Source organism: Pezoporus occidentalis, unplaced genomic scaffold (genome assembly GCF_034315485.1).
Source record: "Pezoporus occidentalis ecotype Australia unplaced genomic scaffold, CSIRO_AGI_Poc_V1 ctg130, whole genome shotgun sequence".
Lineage (NCBI taxonomy): Eukaryota > Metazoa > Chordata > Aves > Psittaciformes > Psittacidae > Pezoporus > Pezoporus occidentalis.
In genome coordinates, this window is record NW_026913104.1 from 2494091 (window position 1) to 2518529 (window position 24439).

At 52.0% G+C, this 24439-nt stretch overlaps 1 protein-coding gene across 5 annotated transcripts in view; it reads left to right on the plus strand.

The window, feature by feature from the left end:
- The window catches only part of ETS1 (ETS proto-oncogene 1, transcription factor), a 71446-nt gene that overhangs the window by 18735 nt on the left and 28272 nt on the right, over window positions 1-24439 (plus strand). The window contains exons 1-2 of one of the 5 annotated variants that reach the window (XM_062608766.1): window positions 8133-8349; window positions 8380-8455. The exons of 3 other annotated variants lie outside the window; for them this stretch is intronic. In XM_062608766.1, the coding sequence (XP_062464750.1) occupies window positions 8386-8455 (70 nt within the window). In that variant the 5' untranslated portion in view covers window positions 8133-8349; window positions 8380-8385. Of the gene's footprint in view, window positions 1-8132; window positions 8456-24439 lie in introns of those variants that run through there. One more of the 5 variants, XM_062608765.1, reaches the window with a different exon arrangement.

The following is a 24439-nucleotide window of genomic DNA, read 5'->3' on the forward strand; positions in this document are numbered from 1 at the left end:
ATTAGCGCCGGAGATGTTTATAAATGGAAGAGATAATATTTTTCGTTTCCAGTTTGGGTTTCCAGGGCAGCCACTTTCTAAAGCACTTAGGAAGTTTAGAGAAGACAAGGTTATATAAACGATTTTTCCCCCCTGGGCTCTTATTAATCAAGTGGCTTGTGGAGCCATTCCCATAGCTTTGGGATCAAGGGCACTAGCTGGGTGAGGGGAGGAGGGAGGTGGTTAACACAAGACATCTTTTTCTTGGCTCCTACCCCTTTCCTTGGTAGGTTTGCGATGAATGAAGTACTCAGGCCTGGGGTTCGAAAGCAGATGGAGAGCTGAGCAGCACGCTCCCAGGTTACATTCAAACTGTGTTTTGGGCTGAACTTTTGTATTAGCCCCTTCTAGCCCTTCATGTGAGTCATGTAGAATCTTTAAATGATGATTTACCTAGCCCTGTTGATGTGTCCCTGTTGAATTTGATTACTTGATGTAACACGTTTGCATTTCCATTGTTTCAACAATGATGGGCAATGAGTTGATCCTTGAGCTTCTACAATGAAACCCTATGGACGTGCACACACACACACACACACACTACATGTTGTATTTCCTGGCAAGCCCTGATGCATTTCTAAAGCTTCCCAGCATTTTCCCACCCAGGCTCCAGCAGCAGCTGCTACCCAGGGTAGCTGTGGGCTTGGAAAACAGGGAAATTTGGAAAACTGCTCCCATTAGAATGAAACCAAGCTCTGCCTCCTCCTCTGTGACCTTCCTCCTACTGTCTTCCCAGCGGGAAATGCTGAGGAATGGGATCTTTCTCTTTTCCTTGGGTGGATGGAACTCTGTCTGTAGTGGCAGGTCCAGCTTTCCAATCCTGGAGCCAAAGATCCACAGGAAATCAGCCCATTAGTCTGTTGACCCACCTTCCCACTATTCCAGTCCTGCTCTTTCAGTGTGAAAATAATGATTTAAATAGCCAGAGGTGGAAAATAATGATTTAAAAGGGGTAAAGGGGATTTTTGCAACTCTTGCTAAGTGTAGACTTGGCAGAAGGAAACTATTTCTTCCGGGTCTTGGGAACTTGTGAGAAAAGGTGTTGAACATCTGGAGTGATTTAGCAGTTGTGTGAGGCTGTGCACTGGTGGTGTTGCAAACAGAGCTCACCCTGAAGATCCTGGTTGGACTGACAGAGGGAAAAGCTGCTCTCCTAGCGTTTGGCTTGAGGTTGCAGGTTGGGCATTGCAGGAGAGCCACATCTTTCTCCTCCAGGGACAGATGATGGTTGTGGTGGCCTCTGAAGCATGGCTCAGGACATTGCAGGAGGCCCCTGTGATGTTTAGTGCGCCATCTCGACTTGCTAGAATGAATTTTCACATTGGAAGGACACTCCAGGCATCAGAGGTACATTTGGCTCCATCTCACTCATGATGCTAAAACACATGCAAGCACAAAAGGCTGATCCATGTCAGCTCATCCACATCTGAGACCTACAGAAACCTCCTCAAGAAGGTGAACTAACTGGATGAAAAGAGGGTTTGTTAATGGGTTACTTTTAATTGCCTTTTTATTTGCCCCATTTTGCAATTCCTTCCCACTTTAAAAGCACAAAGCTAGTTCTAGCTCAGGTGGAATGACGCACCATTTTCCTTGCTTATTTTCTTTTGCTTCTTTTAACTCAATGAGAAGTTGGGGGGGGGGACTGACTCCAAACTGGTTTGCATCAACCAGGAATGTATTTAGACAAAATCTTTACATCTGCTTTTTTCTTCCAACTCTCAGCAAAGCACAGGCAAAAATAATAACTAAATCAGCTGGGTTTGCAGCTTTTGCTGCAGGCAGTGGGGAAGCCGACAGAGGAGCAAACAGGTTTGTGTGCTGAACCCCTTTGTATCTCAGGACATCCCTTCAACAGCTTTCTGAACATAATCAAAACCCCTGCACTAAGTGGTGATGATGATGATGGCTGTAGATGGGTGACCAGTGGAGCCGAAGGCCCCTGCTGACCAGCTGTCTCTTCCCCTGCTACACCAGCAAGGACTTAGGACCTCATCAGGAGCCCCTCATGGGGAGAGAGGCGTGTTATTTAATTAGCTTTACAATGGACTGACTGGGAGGCACGTGGTGGCTCTAATGGAAGGAGATAGATGTCCTTTTAGCTGGGCTAATTGTAAGGAAATAGCAGAGCCTTTGTTCAGCCCCAGCATGTGGCCTGTGATCTCTCAGAGCCCAGGGGCTGCCCGCTTATAATTTTAGACAGATCTATTCAAGCCTGCTCTGTAGCGTGGGGCTGAACAAGACGGGTATTGTTGCAGAGCCAGGATCGCCGTCCAAGAAAACCACCCCAAGAAACCCAAACACGTGTAGAGAGGGATATTTCTCTGTCGTTTATTCACTATCGGGGCTGGGTTGCCAAGCGCTGACAATTGCAAGTGAGGAGGTTTCCAGTGCCTGGCTCTTTGAACTGCGTACGCAGGCAAATCCTTCATCCCGGGAAGGATGTGGTGGGCTCAAGGGGTGTCTCTGCCAGCAGAAGATATATGGGGAGGGCAGCTTTAGGGCTTTAATTGTTAGTGTGGGTCTCATCCTGTGCTGTGGGCAATGGGGTGTGTGGGGTAATTGTGTTCATCCCTGAATTACCTCCACAGACTGGCTGTGCACACCTGAGATCTCATGGTCATGTTGGGACAGTGGTTGGGCTGGAAGGATCTGGGCTCGTGGATCAGTGTCTGTGCTTCCCAGTGTCCTGCATGACAAGGAATGAGAATCCCAGCTCTCTTGCCTGAACTATCCTCTTAAATCTCTCTTTGTGAGACCTCATTACGGTGCCCAGCCCCTGAGCTTTTCCTTTGGCACTGCTGAACTGATACCCCAGCCCCTTGTGAAGTGAGAAGGTGGTGTTTCATTAAAAAGACAGGGTGCAGGCACAAAGGTCTGTGGAAACGCTGACCAGGAGTCACACTTCCATCACTTGAACCCCTCTGTCCCGGCCACAGCACTAAACTTAGGGTCACTCACTGCTGTCAAGTGTTTTATTTCCCCGTGCTGACCACTTCCACTGGCTGTGTGCAAGTGTGTTTTAATGGTGGCTGCTATTTCTCAGCTTGTGAATTTGTGTTCTAGAGGTTGGGGCTGGACGAACCTTCCTTGGGAGGTGCTTGTGTGGCTCCTTCATTCAAAGACCATCAGAAACCATCAGTAACCTGTCATGAGAGATTGGTGAATGCCAAAGCTGAAGTTGCAAGAACAGAGGTACTGTTTAAGTCTGAGCTGGCTGTTTCTGCTATGAAGGAGGCTGCCCAAGAGACCTGATCAAAGATGAGAGGTCCTTCCAGTAAGGTTTGACGTGTATAACCTGCCCGTGCTCAGGAGTAACTGAGAACATCAGGAGTTAAACAGCAAAAATCCTCAGGTTACGTTTACCAAGAACTCAGTGCTGTTACTTGAGGAGGAGAGGGAAAACGTACCAAGAGCAAACAGCACTGCAGAACAGCTTACCAGGATTTTCCAGCCAGCAAGTTCTTCCAGCGGGGTAACAAGTGAGTGACAGCACCCCCCGCCAACGAAACTCAAGGCAGAATTACATTGCTGGAGCCCAGATTAGCTAATCAGGTTATGAATCGGCATGGGGCCTCTGGGAAACCAATCGCAGGAGCCACTTGAAGATGCTCAAGCAGCTCTGTGAGACTGTTGATTGAGGTACCTACAGTGTGTGGACCGGAGCTGTTGCGGGGATGTGTGTGAGCTGGAGTTCTCCCTCCTTGCTGGCCACAAAGATGCTTTTGTGAGCCATCACTACTGGGAAGTTAATGAGAGCAGGAGTCCGGGAGGCTCGGAGGCGGCTTCCTCTGCTCGCGCCTGGAGGGCAATCAGAGGATGGTATTGTGACAGAAATGATGTCTCGGGGCTGAGCAGGGCCCTGAAGTCTGGATCTTCACAGTGTGAACAGAAACTTGCTTTTAATGCAGGCAGCAGAGGATGACTCCAGCCCCACAGCAGAGAGGGGACCCCAGAGGCCACAGGCATGTGGGTCATGGAGGAGCCAACGCTTCCGTGATGGTCACAAAGGCAGATGTGAGAGCAGCCTGCCTTCAATATGGACAGCACACAGTACGTGCTGACTATCCAGCTCTGCTTCCATGCCCTGTGCTTAGCCAAAAAAGGGAGGCTGTGGTCACCAGGACTACTAATCCAGCCTCCTTTTACCAGCGTAAAACAACTCACCCAAACTCTTCCCAGCTATTATGGTGCTTGAAAGAATTTCTCGTATCATTTTAAATTCCAGGAAAGGTATCTCCCTTGGGAATGGTCGTGGCAGCTGCTTGCTCTTTCCTCTCATTGCAGAGGGCCACCTCCACACCCAGAGCCACCTCCCTGCTCTTTCCTTTCTTAGAGTGGTGGCTGCTGCTTTTGCCAACAATGTCCCCCTTACGATAAATGCTTTCATGTCTCCGTTTCTCCCTGGATTTGCACGACGCTTTTTCCCCTCCTCTCCCCCTTTTGCTCCTGATTTCAGCCTCATGCCCTCTGGGTATTGTTTACTTGACAAAACATCAAACTGCAGCCCTGGCCGCTTGCAGTCATTAAAAATCCCATGGCAGTTTTGGGGCAGGCTCCAATTTGGCTAATTACGTTCTGCCATAAATATCCCCCTGCAGGTTTAATTGGATATGGTGTTCTTCATTTCCTGTCCACAACAGCTGGGCGGTGTTGCTCCGCGTTGTTACGGAGCCGTTGCATTTCACCCCAGAGGTAGCCACGTTTTGGGAGCAGCCGTGCTCGGAAAAGCTCCTTCTCCACACTACCGATAACACCTAATCCTGAGCCTGCTGCAAGGACAATGGGACAATCCGAGGGAGAGGAGAAGCTGTCCCAGCTCTAACATCTGGAGGAGAGCCAACAGCTGCCTGCTGGTAAAAGGGCCATGACAGGAGTGGATTCGGCTGTTCCAAAGGGAAAGAGCCGGCCCCGGCTTGGAGAGAGGTCATGGAAGAGCGTTCCTGCCCTCCCTGCGTGTTCGGAAATCACGGCAAAGGCTGCGGTCTCATCATACCTTTCCTCGACGCTAAATGAGTGATTATTATTATTCTTTGAAACCAAGGTTAGTCAGCGTCCCTGGAACAATGTGGCATTCCTGCCCGTCCTTTCTTTGTTCCAAAGGTTTAAAAACAGCCAGGCTGCATTGTGGAGGGAGGGCAGATGGTTATCTGCCATCAACGGCAAAATCTTTTGGCTGTACTAAGGGCAGCAGGGCTGTTCTTCGCAACCCAGCATCCTCCCTCGACAGGAGAGAGCCTGAGTAGATATTAACGTTGAATAATGACAGAATGGAAAAGGAGGGTGAGACTTGGATGTGGAAGAGGAAAGATATTTCAAAAGCCTGCAAGCAGCAAATAGGAACCAGTTGCTGAGGCGAAGTCATGTTTGGCAGGTCTTGGACTCCAAATGGTCACATCCCAGCTGAAGAAACTAATCAATGGATTCCTTCCATGCCTTCTGCGAACACTGAGCCATTGAGCGGCTCAGCTGGAGCTCAGAGCCAGGGCTTTCATGTTGCAGGCTCTGAAGTGAGCACAAATTAAGGACGGAGTCGAGTTCGAAGGAGAGATTCAGCTGCCCTGGGAGGAAATCTCTGTCCGCAGCCTCTCTGTTCTTTTCCTCCACCTTGGGGTTTTTACCCTGGTGCTACTCTTGGCAGCAGTTCCAGTTTCCCCACATGTAGGGGCTGCCGTACACTGCACAAGCAAACTGCAACAGGAGTCTGGGGGAGGGTGGAAGGGGGGGTGAGGCTGGGGAGTGGAGAAGCTCAAAGCCTTGCTGCAGCCATGCTGCACCAAGCTGTGGCTTAGTGTCATCGGCTTTGCAAGATCAGGGCTGAGATGAGATGCCAAGAATGTGTGTATCTGCCCTAATAAAAAACACCCAAGATGGGAGAAAGATCTTTATTAGAGCCTTTGTTCTGGTCCAGAAGAGAAGGAACGCCTTCACAGGTGCACTGGAGTTCACCCAGCCCTTAAGACCATAAAGCGCCCAGGCAACTGTATCGGCCCACAGGAGCAAGGCTAAAGCACAGATGCAGAGGAGCCCCTGCCTCCTCTGGTGCCCATCACCAGCTCCATCTCTGCTTACAGGAGCCTTGAATGGGGGATGGACAGCACATCCCCATCAGCACCCACTCAGACCAGCCATGGCAACCTCGCTGTGCGCCTCCTGTTTCAGTCTGGGGCTTGTGGTTTGCTGCAGGAGGCTGCTCGCTCTGAGCGGGTGGATTATTGAGAGGGGGGAGCGCTGGGGTCACTTCAATACGGTTGGGACCGCAGGTGCTTGCTGATGGCAGCTGTGTAAACCGGCCCTGCACGCACGCTCCCATGCTCGCCCGGGATGTTTGCAGCGTGCAGAGAGAAGTGTAGGAAGGGGAAGATTGTCAGGCTGTGATAACTGCATCAGGTTTCCCTTCCCAAGCCTGCTCTGGAAGGGATCATACAGAAAGGCAGCTGTTTCTCCTGAATCCCCTTTTGCTTTTTGACTGAAAGCATTCTGCATAATCTCCTCTCAATAGCTGCTTCCTTCAATCATTGCTGTCCATCCTGTGTGGGAAGAGAAACCCAAAATGAAGGTCAGGTGCAAACACATGATCCTGTTTGGGGAGAGGCAGTAGGGACCAAATTTTTTCTTTTACACCCATCCTCTTTTCACTTCCAGATTTCCAGGTTCATTCCTGTGGTAGGTTTCAAACCAAGGACCCACCGCCCAAGGTTTCACACCTTGTCCTCTGCCTGAGTAAAGCTCAGGTTCTCCAATGCACATGGGAATCACTGGAGAGAGGAGTTATATTAGTCACAGAGCGAACTGCTGCTCCTATTGCCCTTCTGCAGGAATAGGTTGCCCATAATTGAGCTGGCAAGCCAAAATTGCCTATGCAATTGGAAATGCAAGTGCTTGGCAATGGGTGAGGTACCCGATGGGCTGGAGCTAAGTGCCTGCCCTGCTTTGCCAGCTCTGAGTAAAATCTGCCTTGGTAAAACTGGCTGCTTGTGCAAGCCAGAATCAGGCTCTTGATTCCTGGCCCTGGCACCTCGCAGCTTCTTTTAGTTACGCAAGTTTTCCTTCTATAAACATGCCTCAGGCGACTGCGAAAGCTAGAAATAATCCTGAGCTGCAAAGTTTGCATCTGCAGCTCATCTCTCGGTGCGTTTTAAGGCTTCACTGCAGGCAGGACCCTGGTTCATCCCATGGCTTAGCAGGCAGCCTTGAGCCCCAGCGCTGGCTCATATGGCTGCCCCATCACAGCCGGGATGTTCATTGAAGCCCATCCCTGCCAGCGTGTCGGAGGCTGTTGAGACTTTCGGAGTGAGAGAACCACAAAAGCTGGTTGCTAATCACTTTTTTTTAACACTCGTACCGGTAAATTGATGTCTGTGAGTCATAATCTCCCTCCTGCTCTGCCGTTTGTGGTCTGAAGTTTGCGCTCCCTAAATACAATAAAACATATTTCATGTGAAAAACGATATTCTTCTGCTAACTTCATGTCACGCTGGTGTGACACCCATCTTGCATCTTCAAGATGCTTTTTATCCAGACAGTTCCCAAGCCATTTTGGCCTCCCACCCGTACAGAGCACACCCGTGAACAGCCACCTTCGACACAAGCATAGTTTGCCCTAATGCTCACACATTCAGATTCAGATGTGCTAGTGGGTGGCAGAGCATCCGAGTGGGCAGCCGCAGTGGTGATAAAAGAGAGAAGGGGTGATGTGAGAATGGAAGGGGCCATATTAAGTGTGGAAGGTTCATGTCCAGACAAGCAGGGTGAAAGCGACGGGTTTCAAGAGCCTTGGCTCAGGGCTGCCTGAAGCCAGCGGCGTTTTCCCGTGCTAAAACTCCCACTCTACGCTCCCTTCGTGTTTCGGGGTATGCATGCAAACGGAGCAGCAGCAGCGCCCAAATTCACGCTGGCTGCGCTGATCCCCATCACCCCGTGCGCCCCATCACTTCTTTCCCCCTCGGGGCAGCTCCAGCTCCGCTCCCCGCGGCGCCGGGTACGGGAGCCGCCCCCGGGGCGGGCACAAGCGGGTCCCACCCGCCGCTGTCACCGCTCGGGGCCGGCCCAACGCCCTCCCCTCGGCGGCTCGGGCCGGGCCGGGGCGGTGGCGGCGGGGCGAGGCGGAGCGGAGCGGCAACGAGGGAGCGCGGAAGGGGCGGCGGGGGAGCGGAGCGGGAGAGAGGAGCGAAGAAGCGCGGAAGGAAAGAGGAGGAGGAGGAAAAAGAAGAGGAGGAAGAAGAAGAGGAAGAGGAGGAAGAAGAGGAGGAGGAAGGCAGGCGCCCGGGCGCCCAGCTCCGCGCTCGGCGGGGCTCAGTAGCCGCCGCCCCCCGGTCCCGGCGCGCCGCCGCCGCCGCTGCAGCCATGAAGGCGGCGGTGGACCTGACCATCATCAAGACAGAGAAGGTGGACAGCGAGCTCTTCCCGTCCCCCGGTGAGCGCCCTCCCGTCTCTGTGTCCCCTCGTCGGGGAACCCTTCGCACCCTTTCTCCCCCTTTTTTCGTAGCCAGGGCGGCGGCGGTGGGGGGGGGGAACGTCTGACCGGGGACGGTTGGAATTTGGGTTTATGGGGAGTGTTTTGGGGAAGGGGAAATGAAACCCACCCCCTAAGCTACGGCGGCGCCCGCCGGGCTCTGTCCCGCAGCACCGCTGGGGGAGAGGCGAAGGCGAGCTTAATTTCCGAGCAGTTTGAAGACTTTCCACCACCTTCAAGCCACCGCTTTGCTTAAGCACCAACCCGCCGCCCCTCCAACCGCCTTTCCTCATGCTTCTGGCATCCTTGCGGGGATGTAGGTGAGCACCTCGGGCTGGGAGCAGCAGAGGTGCTCTCCCATGTTTTTTTTTTATAACCCCGGGACACCCCGTCTGTTCCCGAGTGGAAAGCTGGCAGCCCAGCACAAGCTGCTTATCTGGGGTGGACGGTCCCCCCCCCCATCCCTCGCTGGAAATATCTTGCGTGGTATTTAGGAAACAAAACTCCAGCGGCACCTTGTCTAGATTTAAACCAGGAAAACCCGCTGCTTTCATCTGCTTTTTCCTCTCTGGAGCTGGAGAAATGAGTGGAGGAAGGGTGCAGGAGCTATCAGGGACGATAGCACCATGTACTCAAAAGTGTGTGGGTTTCTTTTCTGTTGTAGCGATAAGTTTAGCTGGCTGCGGTTAATGCTCGTAGTTGAGTCTTTACCATAATAAGGGCTGTTATTCACATACTGATGTCGTCTGATTGCTGACCCCGGGCGCTCGACTGATGTCTGCCTTGCTCAGTCGAGGTAGAGGATGGAGCTTGGAGGGTCTGGAGGGTGCAAGGGAGGGGGAAGTGAGCCCTGTTGTAATTCCCGCTGCGGTGGAGGGTTGCTGGGTTTGTGCAGCGCCGGCGCGGCGAAGAAAATCGAATTAGAGCTGCGCCTTCCTTTGCCGGTTAGCAAGTTTCGAGGAAACCCAGGAAGGGCTCGGCTCAGCTCAGCTCCTGCCAGGCAATGGGATTTCAGGCTGCATGTGCGAACCGGAATGACAGCTCCAGCCGAGTGCTGGAGCTCATAGGGGTTGCGGCTCCGGCTTTGAGTAGATGCTTGTGTAGCACCAGCTCGTCTGCAGAGCTCCGGTAATGAAGCAGACGTCTGAGCGATCTGCTACATAGTGTCCAGCGCAGGGACATAGCTTTGCATAATCCATCTTCTCCCTCTCCTTGCTGCAGAGAGGACTCGGTTGCTTCTTGTAGCTCTTTTGGGGCTGTGTCCCCCCAACAGCAAAGCTGTTTAAGGTGTGGGCTTGAAAGGACCTGGCTTCGAAGTGCAACAGGGACAGCAAAGATGATTTTCCAAAGCAGGTTCAAAGTGGAGTTGAGGAGTTTGTGCGTGTTTCCTGCAGCCTTGGTTGAAAGAAGGTGCGCTGGAGTCTTACTCAGGTGGTGTCAGCAGCCTGCTTGATGCAAGGTGAAAAAAAAATGGGATAGGGAGAAACACCTGGGGGTTGTTTTTCACTTCAACGTATCTGTTTGAATTTAGGCACTCCTGGCATGGGTGAGAGCATGTCAGGGGCGTTTCTGGTATTTAGGTGTTTGAGCATTGGGTCAATGTAACTGCCTTGTGCCTGAAGTGAAGACATGCTGTTTCACCCTATCTTAAGTTCGTTTTCTTCTCTCTGCAAAAGCTCTTTTGCAGCTTGTGACAGCATTTTAGAGGTGACCCGAAGTTTAAACTTCAGCAGGAAGGGCGCTGAAAAATAAAACCCCAAAAGGTAAAAAAGAGCTGACTCCCTGTCGGCTTCAGCTGCAGTGGCTTCTGTTTTGGTGGCTACACTAACACTGTGAGCCAGAAAGGTCAGCGCTGTCAATTAGCTGGCTTAACCTCATTTCCCCTCTCAACTTTTTAGAGGATGCTGAAGCTTTCTTGCTTGGTTGGGTTGATGTTGAGAGGAGTGTGGATGCTGCTACATGTTACTGGCACCCAGCGATGCGTGGGAGACGTAGGTTTTCTTTGCTCCTGTGTGGTTTGGGCTTCATAGAATCAGCCAGCCTGGAAAAGACCTTTATAAGATCAAGTCCAACTGTTACCCCAGCATTGCCAAGGCTGTCACTAACCCATGGCACTGAGGGCCTCATCTGTGTGGTTTGTGACCACATCCAGGGACGGTGCCTCCAGCACTGCCCTGGGCAGCCTGTTCCAATGCCTGAGCACCCCTTGGGGAAGGAAGTGTTCCTCAGCTCCATCTAAACCTGCCCTGGTGAAGCTTGAGGGCATTTCCTCTTGTCCCATCCCTTGTTCCTTGGGAGCAGAGCCCAGCCCCTCCTGGCTCCATCCTCCTGTCAGGCAGTTGTAGGGAGCGATAAGGTCCCCCCTGAGCCTTCTCTTCTCCAGACTAAACCCCCAGGTCCCTCAGCCTTAAGTCGTCATAAGACTGAGGACTTAACTGCTCTCTGGTGGCTTGTTCAGCCTTTGGTCTCAGTGTCTGAATGTGCCATCAAATGTGCCCATTGCCCTCTTCAAAATGGTCATTGGCATCCCTCCCTGAGACAGAGTCCAGCCCCTTGTTCCTTTCCGAACCAGCAGACAACAAACAGATTTGCTTCACGGGATCCATAGGGTTAACCTTACACAGGGAGAGTCCTTACAGCCATAGGTTTTCAATTGTGCAAGTTTTTTAATGTGCCAGGTGCTTGATGCTGTTCGAAACTGCAGAGGTGCATTGGTACTGTGTCCCTCTCACACCCCCGAAATGAAACCCAGCTCCCGCCCACTGCTGCGTGTATGAGTTCGATGGGATTTGTAGTGTGTCCAAAGGGTTTAAAAATAACCCGAAAGGGATGTGAAGTTGTGCAAACCTTCCAACGCCAAATTCCTCCCTGCTGTTGCCAGCAAGAATGTGTGAGTGAGATGAGTAGGTCAGGAGCCAAAAAGCCACGGTGGTGGGCTGCTCCTTTAACATGCAAGTTGTACGTGCATGGGTTTTCATTATAGGATCTGATAGAAGAGATGGCAACATCACATTTGATTGCAGATATAGGACTGGTCTATTGGAAGGTGTCCCTGCTCATGGTGGGGGGTGGGGGTGGAAGTGCATAAGCTTTAATGTCCCTTCCAGCCCAAACCGGTCTGGGATTCTGTGACTGATCTACCAGTGGAATAGTGTGATTTAGTTTTACTGGCTTTTTTTCAGACAGCAAAGCTCCCAACTATGTGAAACTCAGCCCTAGTGGGAACTTCACCTTGCAGCTAGTAAAGGCTGCCCTCTGCAAATTAATGTGTTTCCTCCAGTTCTGCAAAGCTCCATTTGCTTTCTGTGGCCCGTTAAGAGCAGCTCCACACCCCTTGCTGGGAGCTGGCAGCCTGTAACTGGGACTCCCAAGTAAGGGATAACTAATGAAGCTGCTGACTTGCTGCCCCTGAGGCATCCCACAGGGTACCAGGGGAGGGCTGTAATGCAGGCGGGTGATGCTGGGCGTCCCTGGTGAGGCAGAGATGCTCCTGCATCCACTTTCCTTCTCACTTCCTTCTCTGGAGGTGTGTGATGTGCGTGGTGGTGGGTTTGTTTTGGCCTGGCATGAAAAGAGGAATCTGGGCAGAGGCAGTGTGGAATCCTGACTGCGGGGAGATGGGACAAACCCATGGGCTTGAGGACAGCTGGGAGCTGGAGGCGTTGTTCCCATTGGCCTGCGTGGGGGTGGCATCCCAGGGGTGTATTTTCATCTGGCAAGAGCTTTTCCCTCTGTTTGGGGTCTGGGACTACATCAGGTCAGGGCAGAAGGAACATTTCTCCTGCTGTGGTTGCCGCAGGAAGCAGACAGCCTGCATGCAGTGTGGATGTGGATGTAGGACCTGCTTTTCCAAAAGGGAAGGTTTGATCCTGTGTTATCCTTGCAGAGCAGTCCGGACTGGTCCCTATGGCTGTATCAGCTGCTGTGTAACTCAGTTTCCCAACTACTGTTACGAGAGCTGTATTGGTGGTGGCTTGCAGTGGCTATGCCAGAGGGTTTTATGGAAGCCCAGCAAAAGGGGAAGGGAAACAAGCTCTGAAAGGTGAAGTGACCTCAGGGATGCAGAGAATTGCATCTGGCATCTTTCTGAAAGCTTTTGCATTAACAGTAAGGGTGAGAGCTCCTCTTTGGCTGTGGATTGCTCTGTGTGGGCATGAATCATCAGCCATCAAGGGCAAGACTCTAATAAATTGAGGGCTTTGGGCTCCTCTGGCATTTTCGGTGCTGATTGCCTGTGGAGGAGGTGAGAATTTGAACTGAAAAAGAGCAATTATCTGTCTGTGTGCTTACAAAATGCCCATTACTATGGTATCCAGCTAGGATGGGGGAATGAGAGTTTGCCTGGAGGGAGGGGACCGTCTGCCACCATCTCCAGCCTTTTTAGTGTCACCTTCTGTCTACTTAAGGGACAAAAGGTGAGAAGAGTCGAAAAGAGGGCAGCTCCGTGGACTTTTCTGTCAGGGATACAGGTCTAAAGCATATCCTTCACTAAACCATTTTTAGCACGGGTACAGGGAGTGAGGTTTCCAGGAAAGAAGAGCAGAACCCCATTCCTTCCAGGTTTCCATCATACACTCCCCAAAGCATGTAACAAGTGTGTAATTACAGTGTTGTTACACGAAGTGGCTGCTAATTTGCCATGTAATTACAGTGTGCCATGCTTTGATAGGCCTTATAAAATGAAGGGATAACACAGCCTCATGCTGGAACGCCGCACTGGAGCTCTCCAAAGCGAGCTGACAAGCACGTCCTGTGCCATCCCTGCTCTCCCAAATCCATAGCAGATTGCTGGCAGGCAGCAAGGAGCCAGGAACATGTGTGCTCTATCCAATGGGACTGTGGCATGCTGGGTTCGACCAGGGGAGCCAGCTTTTGAATATGGCTGCATCAACCTCTTGTGTGGGTTTAGGGTGCCAAGGTTGGCCTGTGGTTAGATGCTGGATTACAGTTTGATGCTGTATGGATGGTGGGTTCTTCACTAGTTGCTGTTCTGGTGATAGCAGATACTTCTCAGGCACTCAGGGAAGAGGTAGGTGTGAGTAAAACCATGTCTGAACACAATTTAGGGATGTAAACTTGCAGATCTGTCATCCCAAATGGTTGTTTTCAGATGTGGTGCTGGTATCAGATGGGATTTCGAAGAAGAAAGGAGCAAATCCAAGTGGATTTCTCCCAGACAAGGAAAGAGGGTCTTTTCCTTTTGCTCACAAGGTGAGCAGATTGCATGACTTAGGAGAGCAAGTGTCATTGCTGTTCCTGCAGTGGATCCGCAGGCTGGAGCTGGTGGCATCTTCCAGGCTTTCAGATTTTCATCAGTGCTTGGTGGGATGGTGCCAGAGGATTGACTCAAGTGAAGGAGGAGGGGATTATCTGCCTTACTGGATCATTAAAATGCCCCTGGAGCCAGCCACTGTGAACTTGGGAGATCCCCATGGGAGCTGTGATCTTTGGGTGCAAGATTTTGCCTCCATAGGTCAAGACCTAACTTCCCACGTTTGCTTTTTGGTTATGGGCCACTCTGCAGTTCATCCACATCGATGTAGCTCACTGAAGGCAGCAATACATGCTCCGATCCAGCACAAATGCTCATCACTGCAGAAGCCAGTGGGACCAATGTATACCTGATACAAAGAGTACAGCTGCCTCAGCCAGAAATCTGGCCTGCATCCCCCTTATGTTTTATAAACCCCCGACATAGTTTTACATCTCAGCAGTTTTGTTCTTCTTCCGTGACTAAGCTGCTCACTGCCTGTGTTTCTTTTTCCCTTTTTTTTTTCCTCATTGTGTAGTTTATAATCTTCCAGCTAGATACAGAAAAAGATTTGTTTGCAGGGCTGGCCAAGAAGGCTCTGGTTTCACTGGCACGGGGCCATGCTTACATCTCCAGTCAAAATACTGCTGGTGAAACAATAAATATTTATTGATTCTCCTACAAGCTCCTACATTTTTCCCAGGTGCAGTGGAATTCGAGGGGAGGGAGGCGCTTGAGTCCTGCTGATGGCAGAACTCTGTGCGATGGCTCCAGAGATAACGGCTGAGATGCTCTTGCACAACTGGGTTCAGCCCTGCTGCATGCACATGCAGCCAATGGATCTGCTCTATCCTGGTCTATCCAGGTTTGGGGATTTGAGTGCAGCAGCCTTTGGTGGTTAATTCCCTGAAAACATACAAATCTGCAGGTGGCTTTACCTGAATATCAAGGTGAATGAACACTGGAGGGTCTCGCATCCGGCTGGGATGTGTAATTTGATGTCAGCTCCTGAGATGTGGCCAAGAAAAGGCATAAAATCAGGGTGGTTTCAGGTTGTAATTTGGTTAAAAGCCCCAGCCTCATAGGTTGTAGACAACAGACCTGAGGAGCATTAACAGCCTGCTAATGTTTGCATGCAAAGCCTGAGCTCCTCTGTGCAGCCTGTGTTCAGCTGAAGGCTCTTGGGCTTGCCATCCACCAGTGCTCCGAGTTGTCCTGTTCCCTGCTCCAGTGAGCTGGGTGGCTCCCAGTAATTTCTGGCTTGTTTTCATACTGTCGTGCCTCAAATTGCTGTCAGTGCTCTGCGCCGTGCAGGTGGCCCCGTTGTTTGTAATGCAAGAAGCCAGGATGCTGTGCTGGTGTAGCACAGCCATCCCGCAGCTGGTTCCTGTAGTTGTAAATATAACCTATTACAAATGTGAGGAAGAACTAGCAGCTTTCCTTTCTGGAGAGGAAAATCTCCTCCTTTGTGTGGTTTGGGAATGAGAGTTGGAGATCAGAGGTCACCATGAGCATCCTATCTACCGTGAGCATCCTATTCGCCGTGTGCTGGCGGCAGCCCTCGGTGTGGATTGGGATAACAGGGCTCTGTCTGGCTCTAAACTAATTCCCATTCCCATCATCTCGTGGGAGCAATCCCCTGCTCCAGCAATTCCTGCTTTCCAGTTTTTTTGCCTCCTGTTAAACCTTTCCTATGAGGACAGAAGAGGCAGAGCCCCATCTGGGGTGGCCGGTGCTGTGTTATTCCAAGACAGCATTCCTAGGGTGGGTTTGCAGGGATGTTGCTCTGCTTTAGGACATGGCTGTATGTAGGAAAGCTTCTGTTGCTGGGGTGGTTGTGGAGCTGCAGGCTGGCTCCTCACCCCGGCTGAAGCGTTCAGGGCTCGTTAGTGAACAAAACGCGTTCTCTTACGCGGAGGGGATGTTAAATTGGCTCCACATGGATTATGTACGTTGTCGCACTTTCCCGGAGGGTGATGGCATGAGTAGGAATGTGGGTTTGATGAAAGAAGCCAGACACTGAGTCAAAAGTGGAGTGGCTCCCCCTGCGCTCCCCTCCCCGTGCCCCTTCTCCCCCCCCCTCAATCCCATTGCAAATAGTTGACGTGATTCCAAGGCATTCTTCAGATGGCTGGTGGGGAGCGCAGGAGAAGGAGCCGGTGGGACTTTGGTTCTTGTTCTTTAATGCAGCATACATGCTTCTGGGGCCTCTGACCCCAAAGGATGTTGAAGAAAGGCCTGATGAGACGTGGTTTGAGGGGAAACTGAGGCATGGTGTCCCCATTCTGCACAGCAGGGACATGGGAGCATCCCCAATGTGTGCTCCAGGTCTCCCTCTCCTTGCTACAACTATAATCATAAAATCCCAGACTGGTTTGTGTTGGAAGGGACCTTAAAGCTCATCCAGTTCCAACCCCTGCCGTGGGCAGGGACACCTTTGACTAGAGCAGGTTGCTCCAAGCCCCTGTGTCCAACCTGGCCTTGAACCAGAGATGGGGTAGCCACAGCTTCTCTGGGCAACATGTGCCAATGTCTTATATAGGTTTTCTTATGGTGTATGTTAAGCTTTATTGCACCTTTCTGCCTCCTCCACAACACCAGGCAGGCCAGGACCCATCTGAACTTTGGGATTTCCAGTTTGAGTCTACTGGCTGACTGTGATTTGGCCTGGGAGCTAGACTGGGGTGGGAGGGGAGGCAAATGGCTCAGCCCTGCGTCCCTTCAGGGTGAGGATTGCATGTCCTTGTGGAGGCTGGGATTCTTCCCACTGGGATGCTTCCTCTCCTGCAATGTCCTTAGAGGTCTCTGGATAAAACTGCTGACTCAGGGAAAGCTGCCACTGATGTTTGCAGCTGGTAGACCCCAGAAAGTGGAGCTGGACACTAGGAAGCACTTTGGGGTTTGTTTCCTGTTGCTTTCTTCATCACCGTGTCAGCAGCATCTATCGCAATAATCAAAGTGTGGCTTTTTGACCCACATGAAAGCTTTTTTTTTCATAGGTGTCTGCATGTGTTTGTGCACAACCACTTCGTTTTGGTCAGTGTTCGAGAAGCAGCAGAGTGGTGGGGATTTTTTCCCCTTACCTTTTAGTTATGAGAAATTGTTTACCAAAAACATGAACTGTCAGAAGAAAGAAACAACTTCTGTTGTTGCTTGCAAAAGCTGAATACTCCTGGCTTTTTGCTCTGGAAAATTCAAAGAAGATGTAGTGGAACACGTGAAATTTGGGTCTTTTTTTCTCTTCTTCTTTTACACGTTATTGTTAGAAGCGGTTTTAAAGCTCAGTGCCAAGTGCTTTCTCTTTTCAAATGCTCAAGGCGTGTTACCCAACCACTCTGTCTCTCCAGACTGCTTTGTGAGGTCAGTAAACGCAATTCCTCCTCATTTGCAGCCTGAAGTGAGGAAAAACTCATTTCCTCAATCCCCAGCATCAGCCATGGGATGGGTCCAGCAAGTTGGCAGCAGCGTCGTGGTGCATCCTGACCCCGTGGCATTTGCCGGCCCCATCCTTTTGAAGGGATGCAAAGGAATTGGATGTCAGAGGGTTTTCCCTGTTTTCTGGGAAGCCCGGTGCCACCATGGTGCTGGGAAAGTTCTGCTTTTCCAGCGTCAGCAGTGGGGTTTCAGAGCTGTCCCGGTAGCTATGGCCCGACGGGGTGGTTAGTCACTGGGGCTGGTTTCCATCCCTTTAAGCGGCTCCAGATTTGAAGCTGGCTTTAAAGCTTGCGACTTGAAAGGCCCCAGCCATGTGCCTGCTTTGCCTTCGAGCTGGATGACTCTCTTGTGTTCCTGCTTTCAAGCAGCCCAGCCCGGAGCGGCTGGGACCATATGGATCCTATAGAATGACCTGCCTGGACCAGCATCACATCAATGGGGTGGGGAGGGAGCGGGGGCTGCCTCCGGGGCTGGACCATCAGCCCATGCCATTTAGTGTCTTCTTTGTCAGCTTCCAGTGTGTTTGCTGGTCCCAAGCATGCACTGAGAGCCTAAAAAGAAGGAAGAGAGGAGGGGCGGGGGGAGGAAAGCCAGAGGAAAAGGAGAGCAAAGGGAAGGGGTAGTGTGCCTTTAAGCAGCTGTGTGCCAGCATGTGTAACTGTGCTCTAATCTGGTGACTAACTTGGTTGCAAAGCAGCTGCCAAACCGGGGCCTGAAGGCTCTCCAGGAGTCATCGGGTCCCTCCCTCCTTTCATCCCGCACCCCCCCCAGCCGCCCCAGCGCTCCCTATGGCAGTTAATTCACTCATCTGGAGGGCACAGCCCCGGCGGTCTCTTGACTCAGCAATCTGGGGCCGATGGGAGCCGCGGGAGCGAATTCCAGGCAAGAAATAATCTCATGACTTGTCTTGGAAAAGATTGCTCCGAAAAGATCCCCTTACGGTCATGGAGCTGCTCCGTGCCCGCCCCTCCAGCGCAGCCCTGATGAGGCTCCCGATTTCCCAACCTCAGGAGCCGCAGCAGTCAGCCAGAGCAGCCCAGGGGAACTCATTGGATATATCCCTCCCTTGGAAAAAGAGGGATGGAGTCGGAGGCAAGGGTGCCCTGCAGCTGGTGCCTGTCCCCTGCAGGGCACAGTGGTGTGTGGAGCTGGTTTGCCAGGGCAGGGAGCCCAGAGCTTGGGGTTGTGTTGATTTTGGGGTCACTCCTTTTTCTTCCCCCATTTCCCTAGGAGGATGTAAACCCTTCCTGAATCCCCAGGCAATTTGGGTTCTTCCATCAGTGTTTTTGCTGAGACGCTTGGCATTACCTTCAGCAGGGCTGGCACTGTGGTTGACTTTAGAATCAGATTTATGCTGCTTTTGCCTGTTGGCTTTTTTTCCTCCTGTCCTACATGTATCTTGCTGTGGCCTTTTTTCCTCGCCTCCTCTCAATCCAAACTCTCTTGAGTCCCATCCCCTTCTGAAGGCAGTTTGGGAGGGCTCGTCCCATGCCCAGTGCCTTCCCATGGGATGGGATTAGACCAGGTTGGAAATAAAGTATCTTTGCATTTGTCTGTGAGGAAGACTGGCTCCATGGGCAGGCAGGCAGGGCAGGGCTGCTGAGCTGATAGCTCTTACGTGTCCTCAACCGGGATCAAGGCTTGGGAGCACATAGCTCCTGGGGCTGTGACCGTAGGGATATAGGTCTCTGAGGGCATCCTGCCTCCCTGGAAGGGTGCCTGTCCGCTGCAGTGGCTGTGCTGCCTTTGGAGATGAAGATGCCTGGGGAGAGGAACCTTTGGCTCCTGCTATCCGTACACTTATGGCCCTTTAAGCATCAGGAGCTGGCAGCTCCCAAGCCACCCATCCAGGGCCCTGCTGTAGCTCCTCCAAGCTTCTTAGGGTTGGTGGAGGATTCCGGGAGTTCCTGGCAAGGGCTCCTGGCTCCTGAGTTGCCAAATGACGCCCCCTCCACCCCCTCCTCCATTTGTGTCTCCTCCTAATAGCCTGTTGGCCTGAGCAGCCGAACTCAATCAGCCCTTTCACCATCTGCTCCCAGGCACTTCTGCTGGGGAAGGCTCGGGGCCAGGGAGGCTGTAATTCCTTAATAGCTTCCGGACGCTGCTTGCGGGGTGGATGCGAGTGTCTGAGCCTCTTTCACCCCCCAGCCTTCACTGAGGTTTCCAAGCTCAGGCTTCCTTTGGGCAGATCGGAGCACCTCCAGAGCACTGCTCTGATTTATCCCTTCATTCTCCAGGCTGAGGCCAATAGGTGACATAATCCTGGACAGCCCTTGGCAACTGGGTTAGGGATGACTGAAGCTGATGGGGGAGCCCAGTGCATCTTTGGCCGCCTTCCCCGGCTCACTCCCACCTTCTTCATCTTCCCAGGGCCAGTCTCTGCACTGGTCCCTTCGTGGTGGGAAGTTTCCTAGAAGTAGGAGCTGGAGAAGAAGGCATTGATGGGGAAACCCGTTGTTCTCAGGCATGGAGATGGTGAATCGCCAAGAGGTTCCATGGTGCAGCGCAGCTCTGTGCTCAGTCTGGGATGGAGAAGGCTTAATCTCAGAGCTCTTCAACTGCGCAGTGTGCTTGGGAAAATCCCCTTGTTCGTTGTCTTAGTTTCCTTGTCTGCTTAAAAAGAAATAATACTAGGCTTTTTCTGCCCTCACATTAAATGAAGCTGCGGTGAGAGAAGCAGCAGGCATAGAGAAGATGCTCAGAGTGTGCAGTGAATATTATGAGCTACTTTGATTTCAGCTGCAGGGGCTGTTGTGTGCATTTGTGAGCCACAGAGAGGGAGGAGGGATGCCTTCAGAGAGGAGGGGTCAGAGTACTTGGAAGTGCAGGTCTTCGGTGTTAGTAAATCCAGTGATGCAGAGAAGTAAATCCATATCTAGTGCAGGGGAATTAGAGGTATGTGGATCGTTATGCTACCTGCCATCTCTTGGCAGCTGCTGGCAGAGCTGACTATTTGCTCTGAAGACTTATAAATATTTTGGTTGATTAAAGTGATTGATTATCCTTGCTCTAATATTATTTAGTTTGAGCAAACCGCTGAGATTTACCAGCCCTGCTCTGACCTCCCAGCCCTGATCTGTTTGCAAAAGCCTGTGCAATTATTTGTTTGGTTTCAAAGATAAACACCCTCATCTCTCCTCTGTTGGTAACTGCAAAGACAACTGGCCAGCTTGGCCTGATACGGGAGGACAGACCTGGAGTCCTTATGTATGCTGGTAGAAGGGTGGTGAGATGGGGACGTGATGGTCACCAGGTGAGGATGGGGTGAAGCTCTTGGGCTGGTTCTCCTCCTCTGCACATACTCACTTTGCTCATCGGGTGCAGAGCCAAAACACTCCCTGCTGTATGGAGATGCTATCAAAAGCCCAAGAAGGGCTTTCTCTGGTAAGGCCTTTGCAATCCATGGGGGATGTGATACGCTTCAACTTGTCCCCTCCCGTTGAGCAATCGTCCGTGGGGTTTTTGCCAGCTTGGCTGTATGTCTGGCTGGCCTTGCCCTGAAGGGAAGGGTTGGCCAGGAAGGCTGCGGAGGTGGGGGTTGGATGGGATGGGCAGCAGGAATCTGCAGCTGCAGAGGGATGTGGCAAGCTTCGCCCCCGTCCCTTGCTGCCCCAGGGCAGTGTGTGTGCTCCGGAGGTGACCCGGAGCTGCCTTTGGTGCTTCTTCGTCATCGGCTTCACCCCTTCTGCATCAGCAGCTTCCTGCTGTCTGCATCACGTGGAGGTGTTCTGGGCTTGAGGAATGCTGTAGGAATATCCACGGGCACCTTCCAGTAGGCACTTGCATTGCATGGACACCACCAACGTGTTTCCAGCCCTTCCAGCTTTAACAAGCATTCTTGGTTTATGAATGAGAGCGCTGGCGAGTGGAGGACAGAGACTTTGATGTGGATGGAGATATTTTAGGGCTTGAACCTCATCCTTGCTTGAGGGCACTTCAAACTGTGTCCTGCCATGTGGTATCCTCGTGTCTGGTGTGACGTGACGTTGACTCAGCCTGGGGGCAAAGGCTAAGGCCAGGGTACAGAGAGATCAGTTTATGCACGTCTTGGACTGAAAATCAAGTTAAGGTTGGGGAATTCCTTTTAATGGACAAATTGGAGGTGTTTGGCTGAGTGTCTGCATGTCTAATCCTTTCCTGAGGCAAGCATAATAGAGGCTTCTTTTTAGGACCAGTGTGTTCCCAGCAGCAGGGCCATCAGGGGAGTTCATCTACATCAGAAGTGTGTTGGATCATGGTCAGGGCAGCACAAGTAATTGTGGTCTTGATTCTGGGCACGGAGTCATTTCACGTGGCTGCAGATACGCAATGAAACCATCCCAAGCTGTGAGGTCATGTGTAGCTGCTTACAAAATACGTTGGCACAGCGTGTTCTTCAGGTGTGTTTGAGCCAGCTTAGAGGGGTTGAGATCTCTTTGTGGGGTGATGAAAGAGATTAACATGAGTGAAGGCTCCTCAGCCCTTTTCCCATTGCGAGGGGACAGCCCTGCCAAGAGATCTCAGCCATCCCTTTCCTGACAGCATCTTCCTCACACAATGTACTGCCAGTTAACCTCAAGCCTTGCAGTATCTCTGCTTTCCCATTCTGGGAGACTCTCACGTGTGGTTTGGCAGCCCCGTCCTTCCCCAGAGCAAGCAGCTGGAGGTGTTGGAGCTGAATCCCCATTGCGTGTCTGTCTGTATCCCTGGGTGATGAAGGAAAGGGAGATTAATGTCTGAGGAGAGAGAAGGGGCCTGTTTGGATAGAGAAATGCTCAGTCTGAACTGCTCTGCTGTGATTACAGTAGTACCTTGGTAGCATCCTGTATGTAAATCCATGTCAGGGTACTGGGATGCCTACAAGAACGCTAGAGAGGGACTTCTTACAAATGTAGTGACAGGACAAGGGGGAATGGCTTTAACCTGCCAGAGGGGAGACTGAGATGAGCTCTTAGGCAGAAGCTCTTCCCTGTGAGGGTGCTGAGGCGCTGGCAACAGGGTGCCCAGAGAAGCTGTGGCTGCCCCATCCCTGGCAGTGCTCAAGGCCAGGTTGGACACAGGGGCTTGGAGCAAGCTGCTCTAGTGGAAGGTGTCCCTGCCTGTGGCAGGGGGTTGGAACTGGATAAGCTTCAAGGTCCCTTCCAACCCAAACCAGTCTGGGATGATGTGATTCTGTGATGTATCACTTCATTGAAGGAGCCACAAGTGGCATCATCAGGTGAGAACAGCTGAAGTCATGGTTTTAACCTGGCTGCAAAGAAATGTATATGCTCAGAGACGGTGAGAAGCGCTGGGTGGGGATGTCCTGGACCACTGTCTCTTCCATAGAGTGCCAGAGCCCAGCTGTGGGTTTGCTTTGGGAGGGCTCAGGCCATGCTCCTGTGGTTGTGGATGCCTCCGTGGTGGTGAAGCCAGCACCATGCTTTGCAGGGCTCGTAGCCCAGCCTGTGGGGAGCAAGGAATTTCAAGAGGCTTCTGGTCCCTGGCATGAGCCATTTGAATCCCTCAGGCACCCTTCCAAGAGGCAAATGAGTAGTTGTTTGATGGGGATCGCTGGATCTGGGGGGCTTTCCCCTTTGTTTTTATATTGCTGTTAAGCAGTTTGTGTTTTGGTACTGGGCTGTAAGGAGCTGGGGTTTAGCCACTTGTTTGCTAAGGAGCATCTCCTGGAGCTGGAGCACTGATACACAGGCATGACCTGGACTTGCTATTTACACTTGACCTCCTTTCAGTCAGGGCTGGGTGTCCATTACAGGCTTTGCTGAGCCCACCCTGCGCTCCCATTAGTGCCTGTGTGCCTGTGCCTGGGGATTAGAGCTCTTTAGCAGCGCGGTTAGCAGGGATTAGAGCGAATTATCACAGGAGAAGCATGTCTCATAGCATTGCACGAGGCAGGGAGTGTTCTTCCCAGCCCTGCTAAGGGAAGATCGGAGGCAAACAAGCCTGGGAGCGAGATGCTAATCCTGTTTTCCAAGGGGATGCCCCGGCCCATGTGGTGTTTGATTGGGAAAGCCAATAAGGGCCTGACCGCTGCAAGAAGAGGCTTTTTGGCTCCCGAGCAGGAGTGCTTTGGGCACGTGGAGGTTGTTCCTCGCTGCCTTTGCGTTGGCTACGCCTCCTGGTCCTGGCTGTCTCTGGAGTGCTGACCTGGAGCATGGGTTGCATTAAGCCTGGGTTCTGCCATCAGGTTGCACAAGGTTTTAGTTGTGATGCTGTGAAATCTAAAGCTGCAGAAGGTGTTTTGAAGCTGATCTGAGAGCGTTTTGCCTTTGCACGGGGGGGTTTTGAGTGGAGCTAAACCACACCGGCCTCAGAGCACAACCTCACCTCAGCTGCTGCTTTGTCTTGATGGAAAATCTTGCTGCTGACTGCTTTGCATAGTTCTGAGGAGCGTTGTTGAGCTGTGGCCAGAGTCCCCAGCCTCAGAGGTGGTTGCATCTCCACTGTGCTTGCTTTTGCACCTGAAATGAGGAGGATGGAGCAAAGCCATCCACTGAGGGAAGCCCTGCTTCGCGTTGCTGCAGGAAGATGATCCATAGGTCCTGTCGCTGCCTGCTGAGGCTGAGGAAACTTTCTGTAACTGCAGCGAGTGTTGACTCAAGCCCTGTGGTTTTGCTTAGCTTTGGTCCAGGGGTTTCTCTCGTGCTTCTTTACCCCCTCTCCCCCAGAAAAGTGGGAGGATGGAGCGAGCTGACCACCCTGTGAGCTCCTGGGACTGCAGGGAGCGCTGCGTTCCCAGGATCGCCGTCCAACACCCACAGTATAAATCTGGGAAGGAGAGAGGGAGTGGAAAGAACCTGAAGGAGGGCAGCAGGCTTGGATAGGGTGGTGAGGTTCTGGCACAGGGTGCCCAGAGAAGCTGTGGCTGCCCCATCCCTGGCAGTGTTCAAGGCCAGGTTGGACACAGGGGCTTGGAGCAAGCTGCTCCAGTGGAAGGTGTCCCTGCCCGTGGCAGGGGTTGGAACTGGATGAGCTTTGAGGTCCCTTCCGACCCAGACCAGTCTGGGATTCACTTGCTGGTGATGCTGCTTGGTTCCTCCCCAGCTGCAGGATACCCAGAGCGAAACCGAACCCTCCCTCACCTGCTCTGTGCCCAGTTCTGCAGGCATCTCCCTGTCTCTTCTAGCAAGCGTGCACCCAAGTGAGGGTTTCTCCCTTTTATAGAGGGGTGAAGCCATTTACCCCAGTGGAGCATCCTGACATCTCATCCTCACCTTTCCCTTTCCTCTCTGTCTGTGATGCTTTGAGTGCTGAGAGCCCAAACTTGGAAGAAGTGCTTT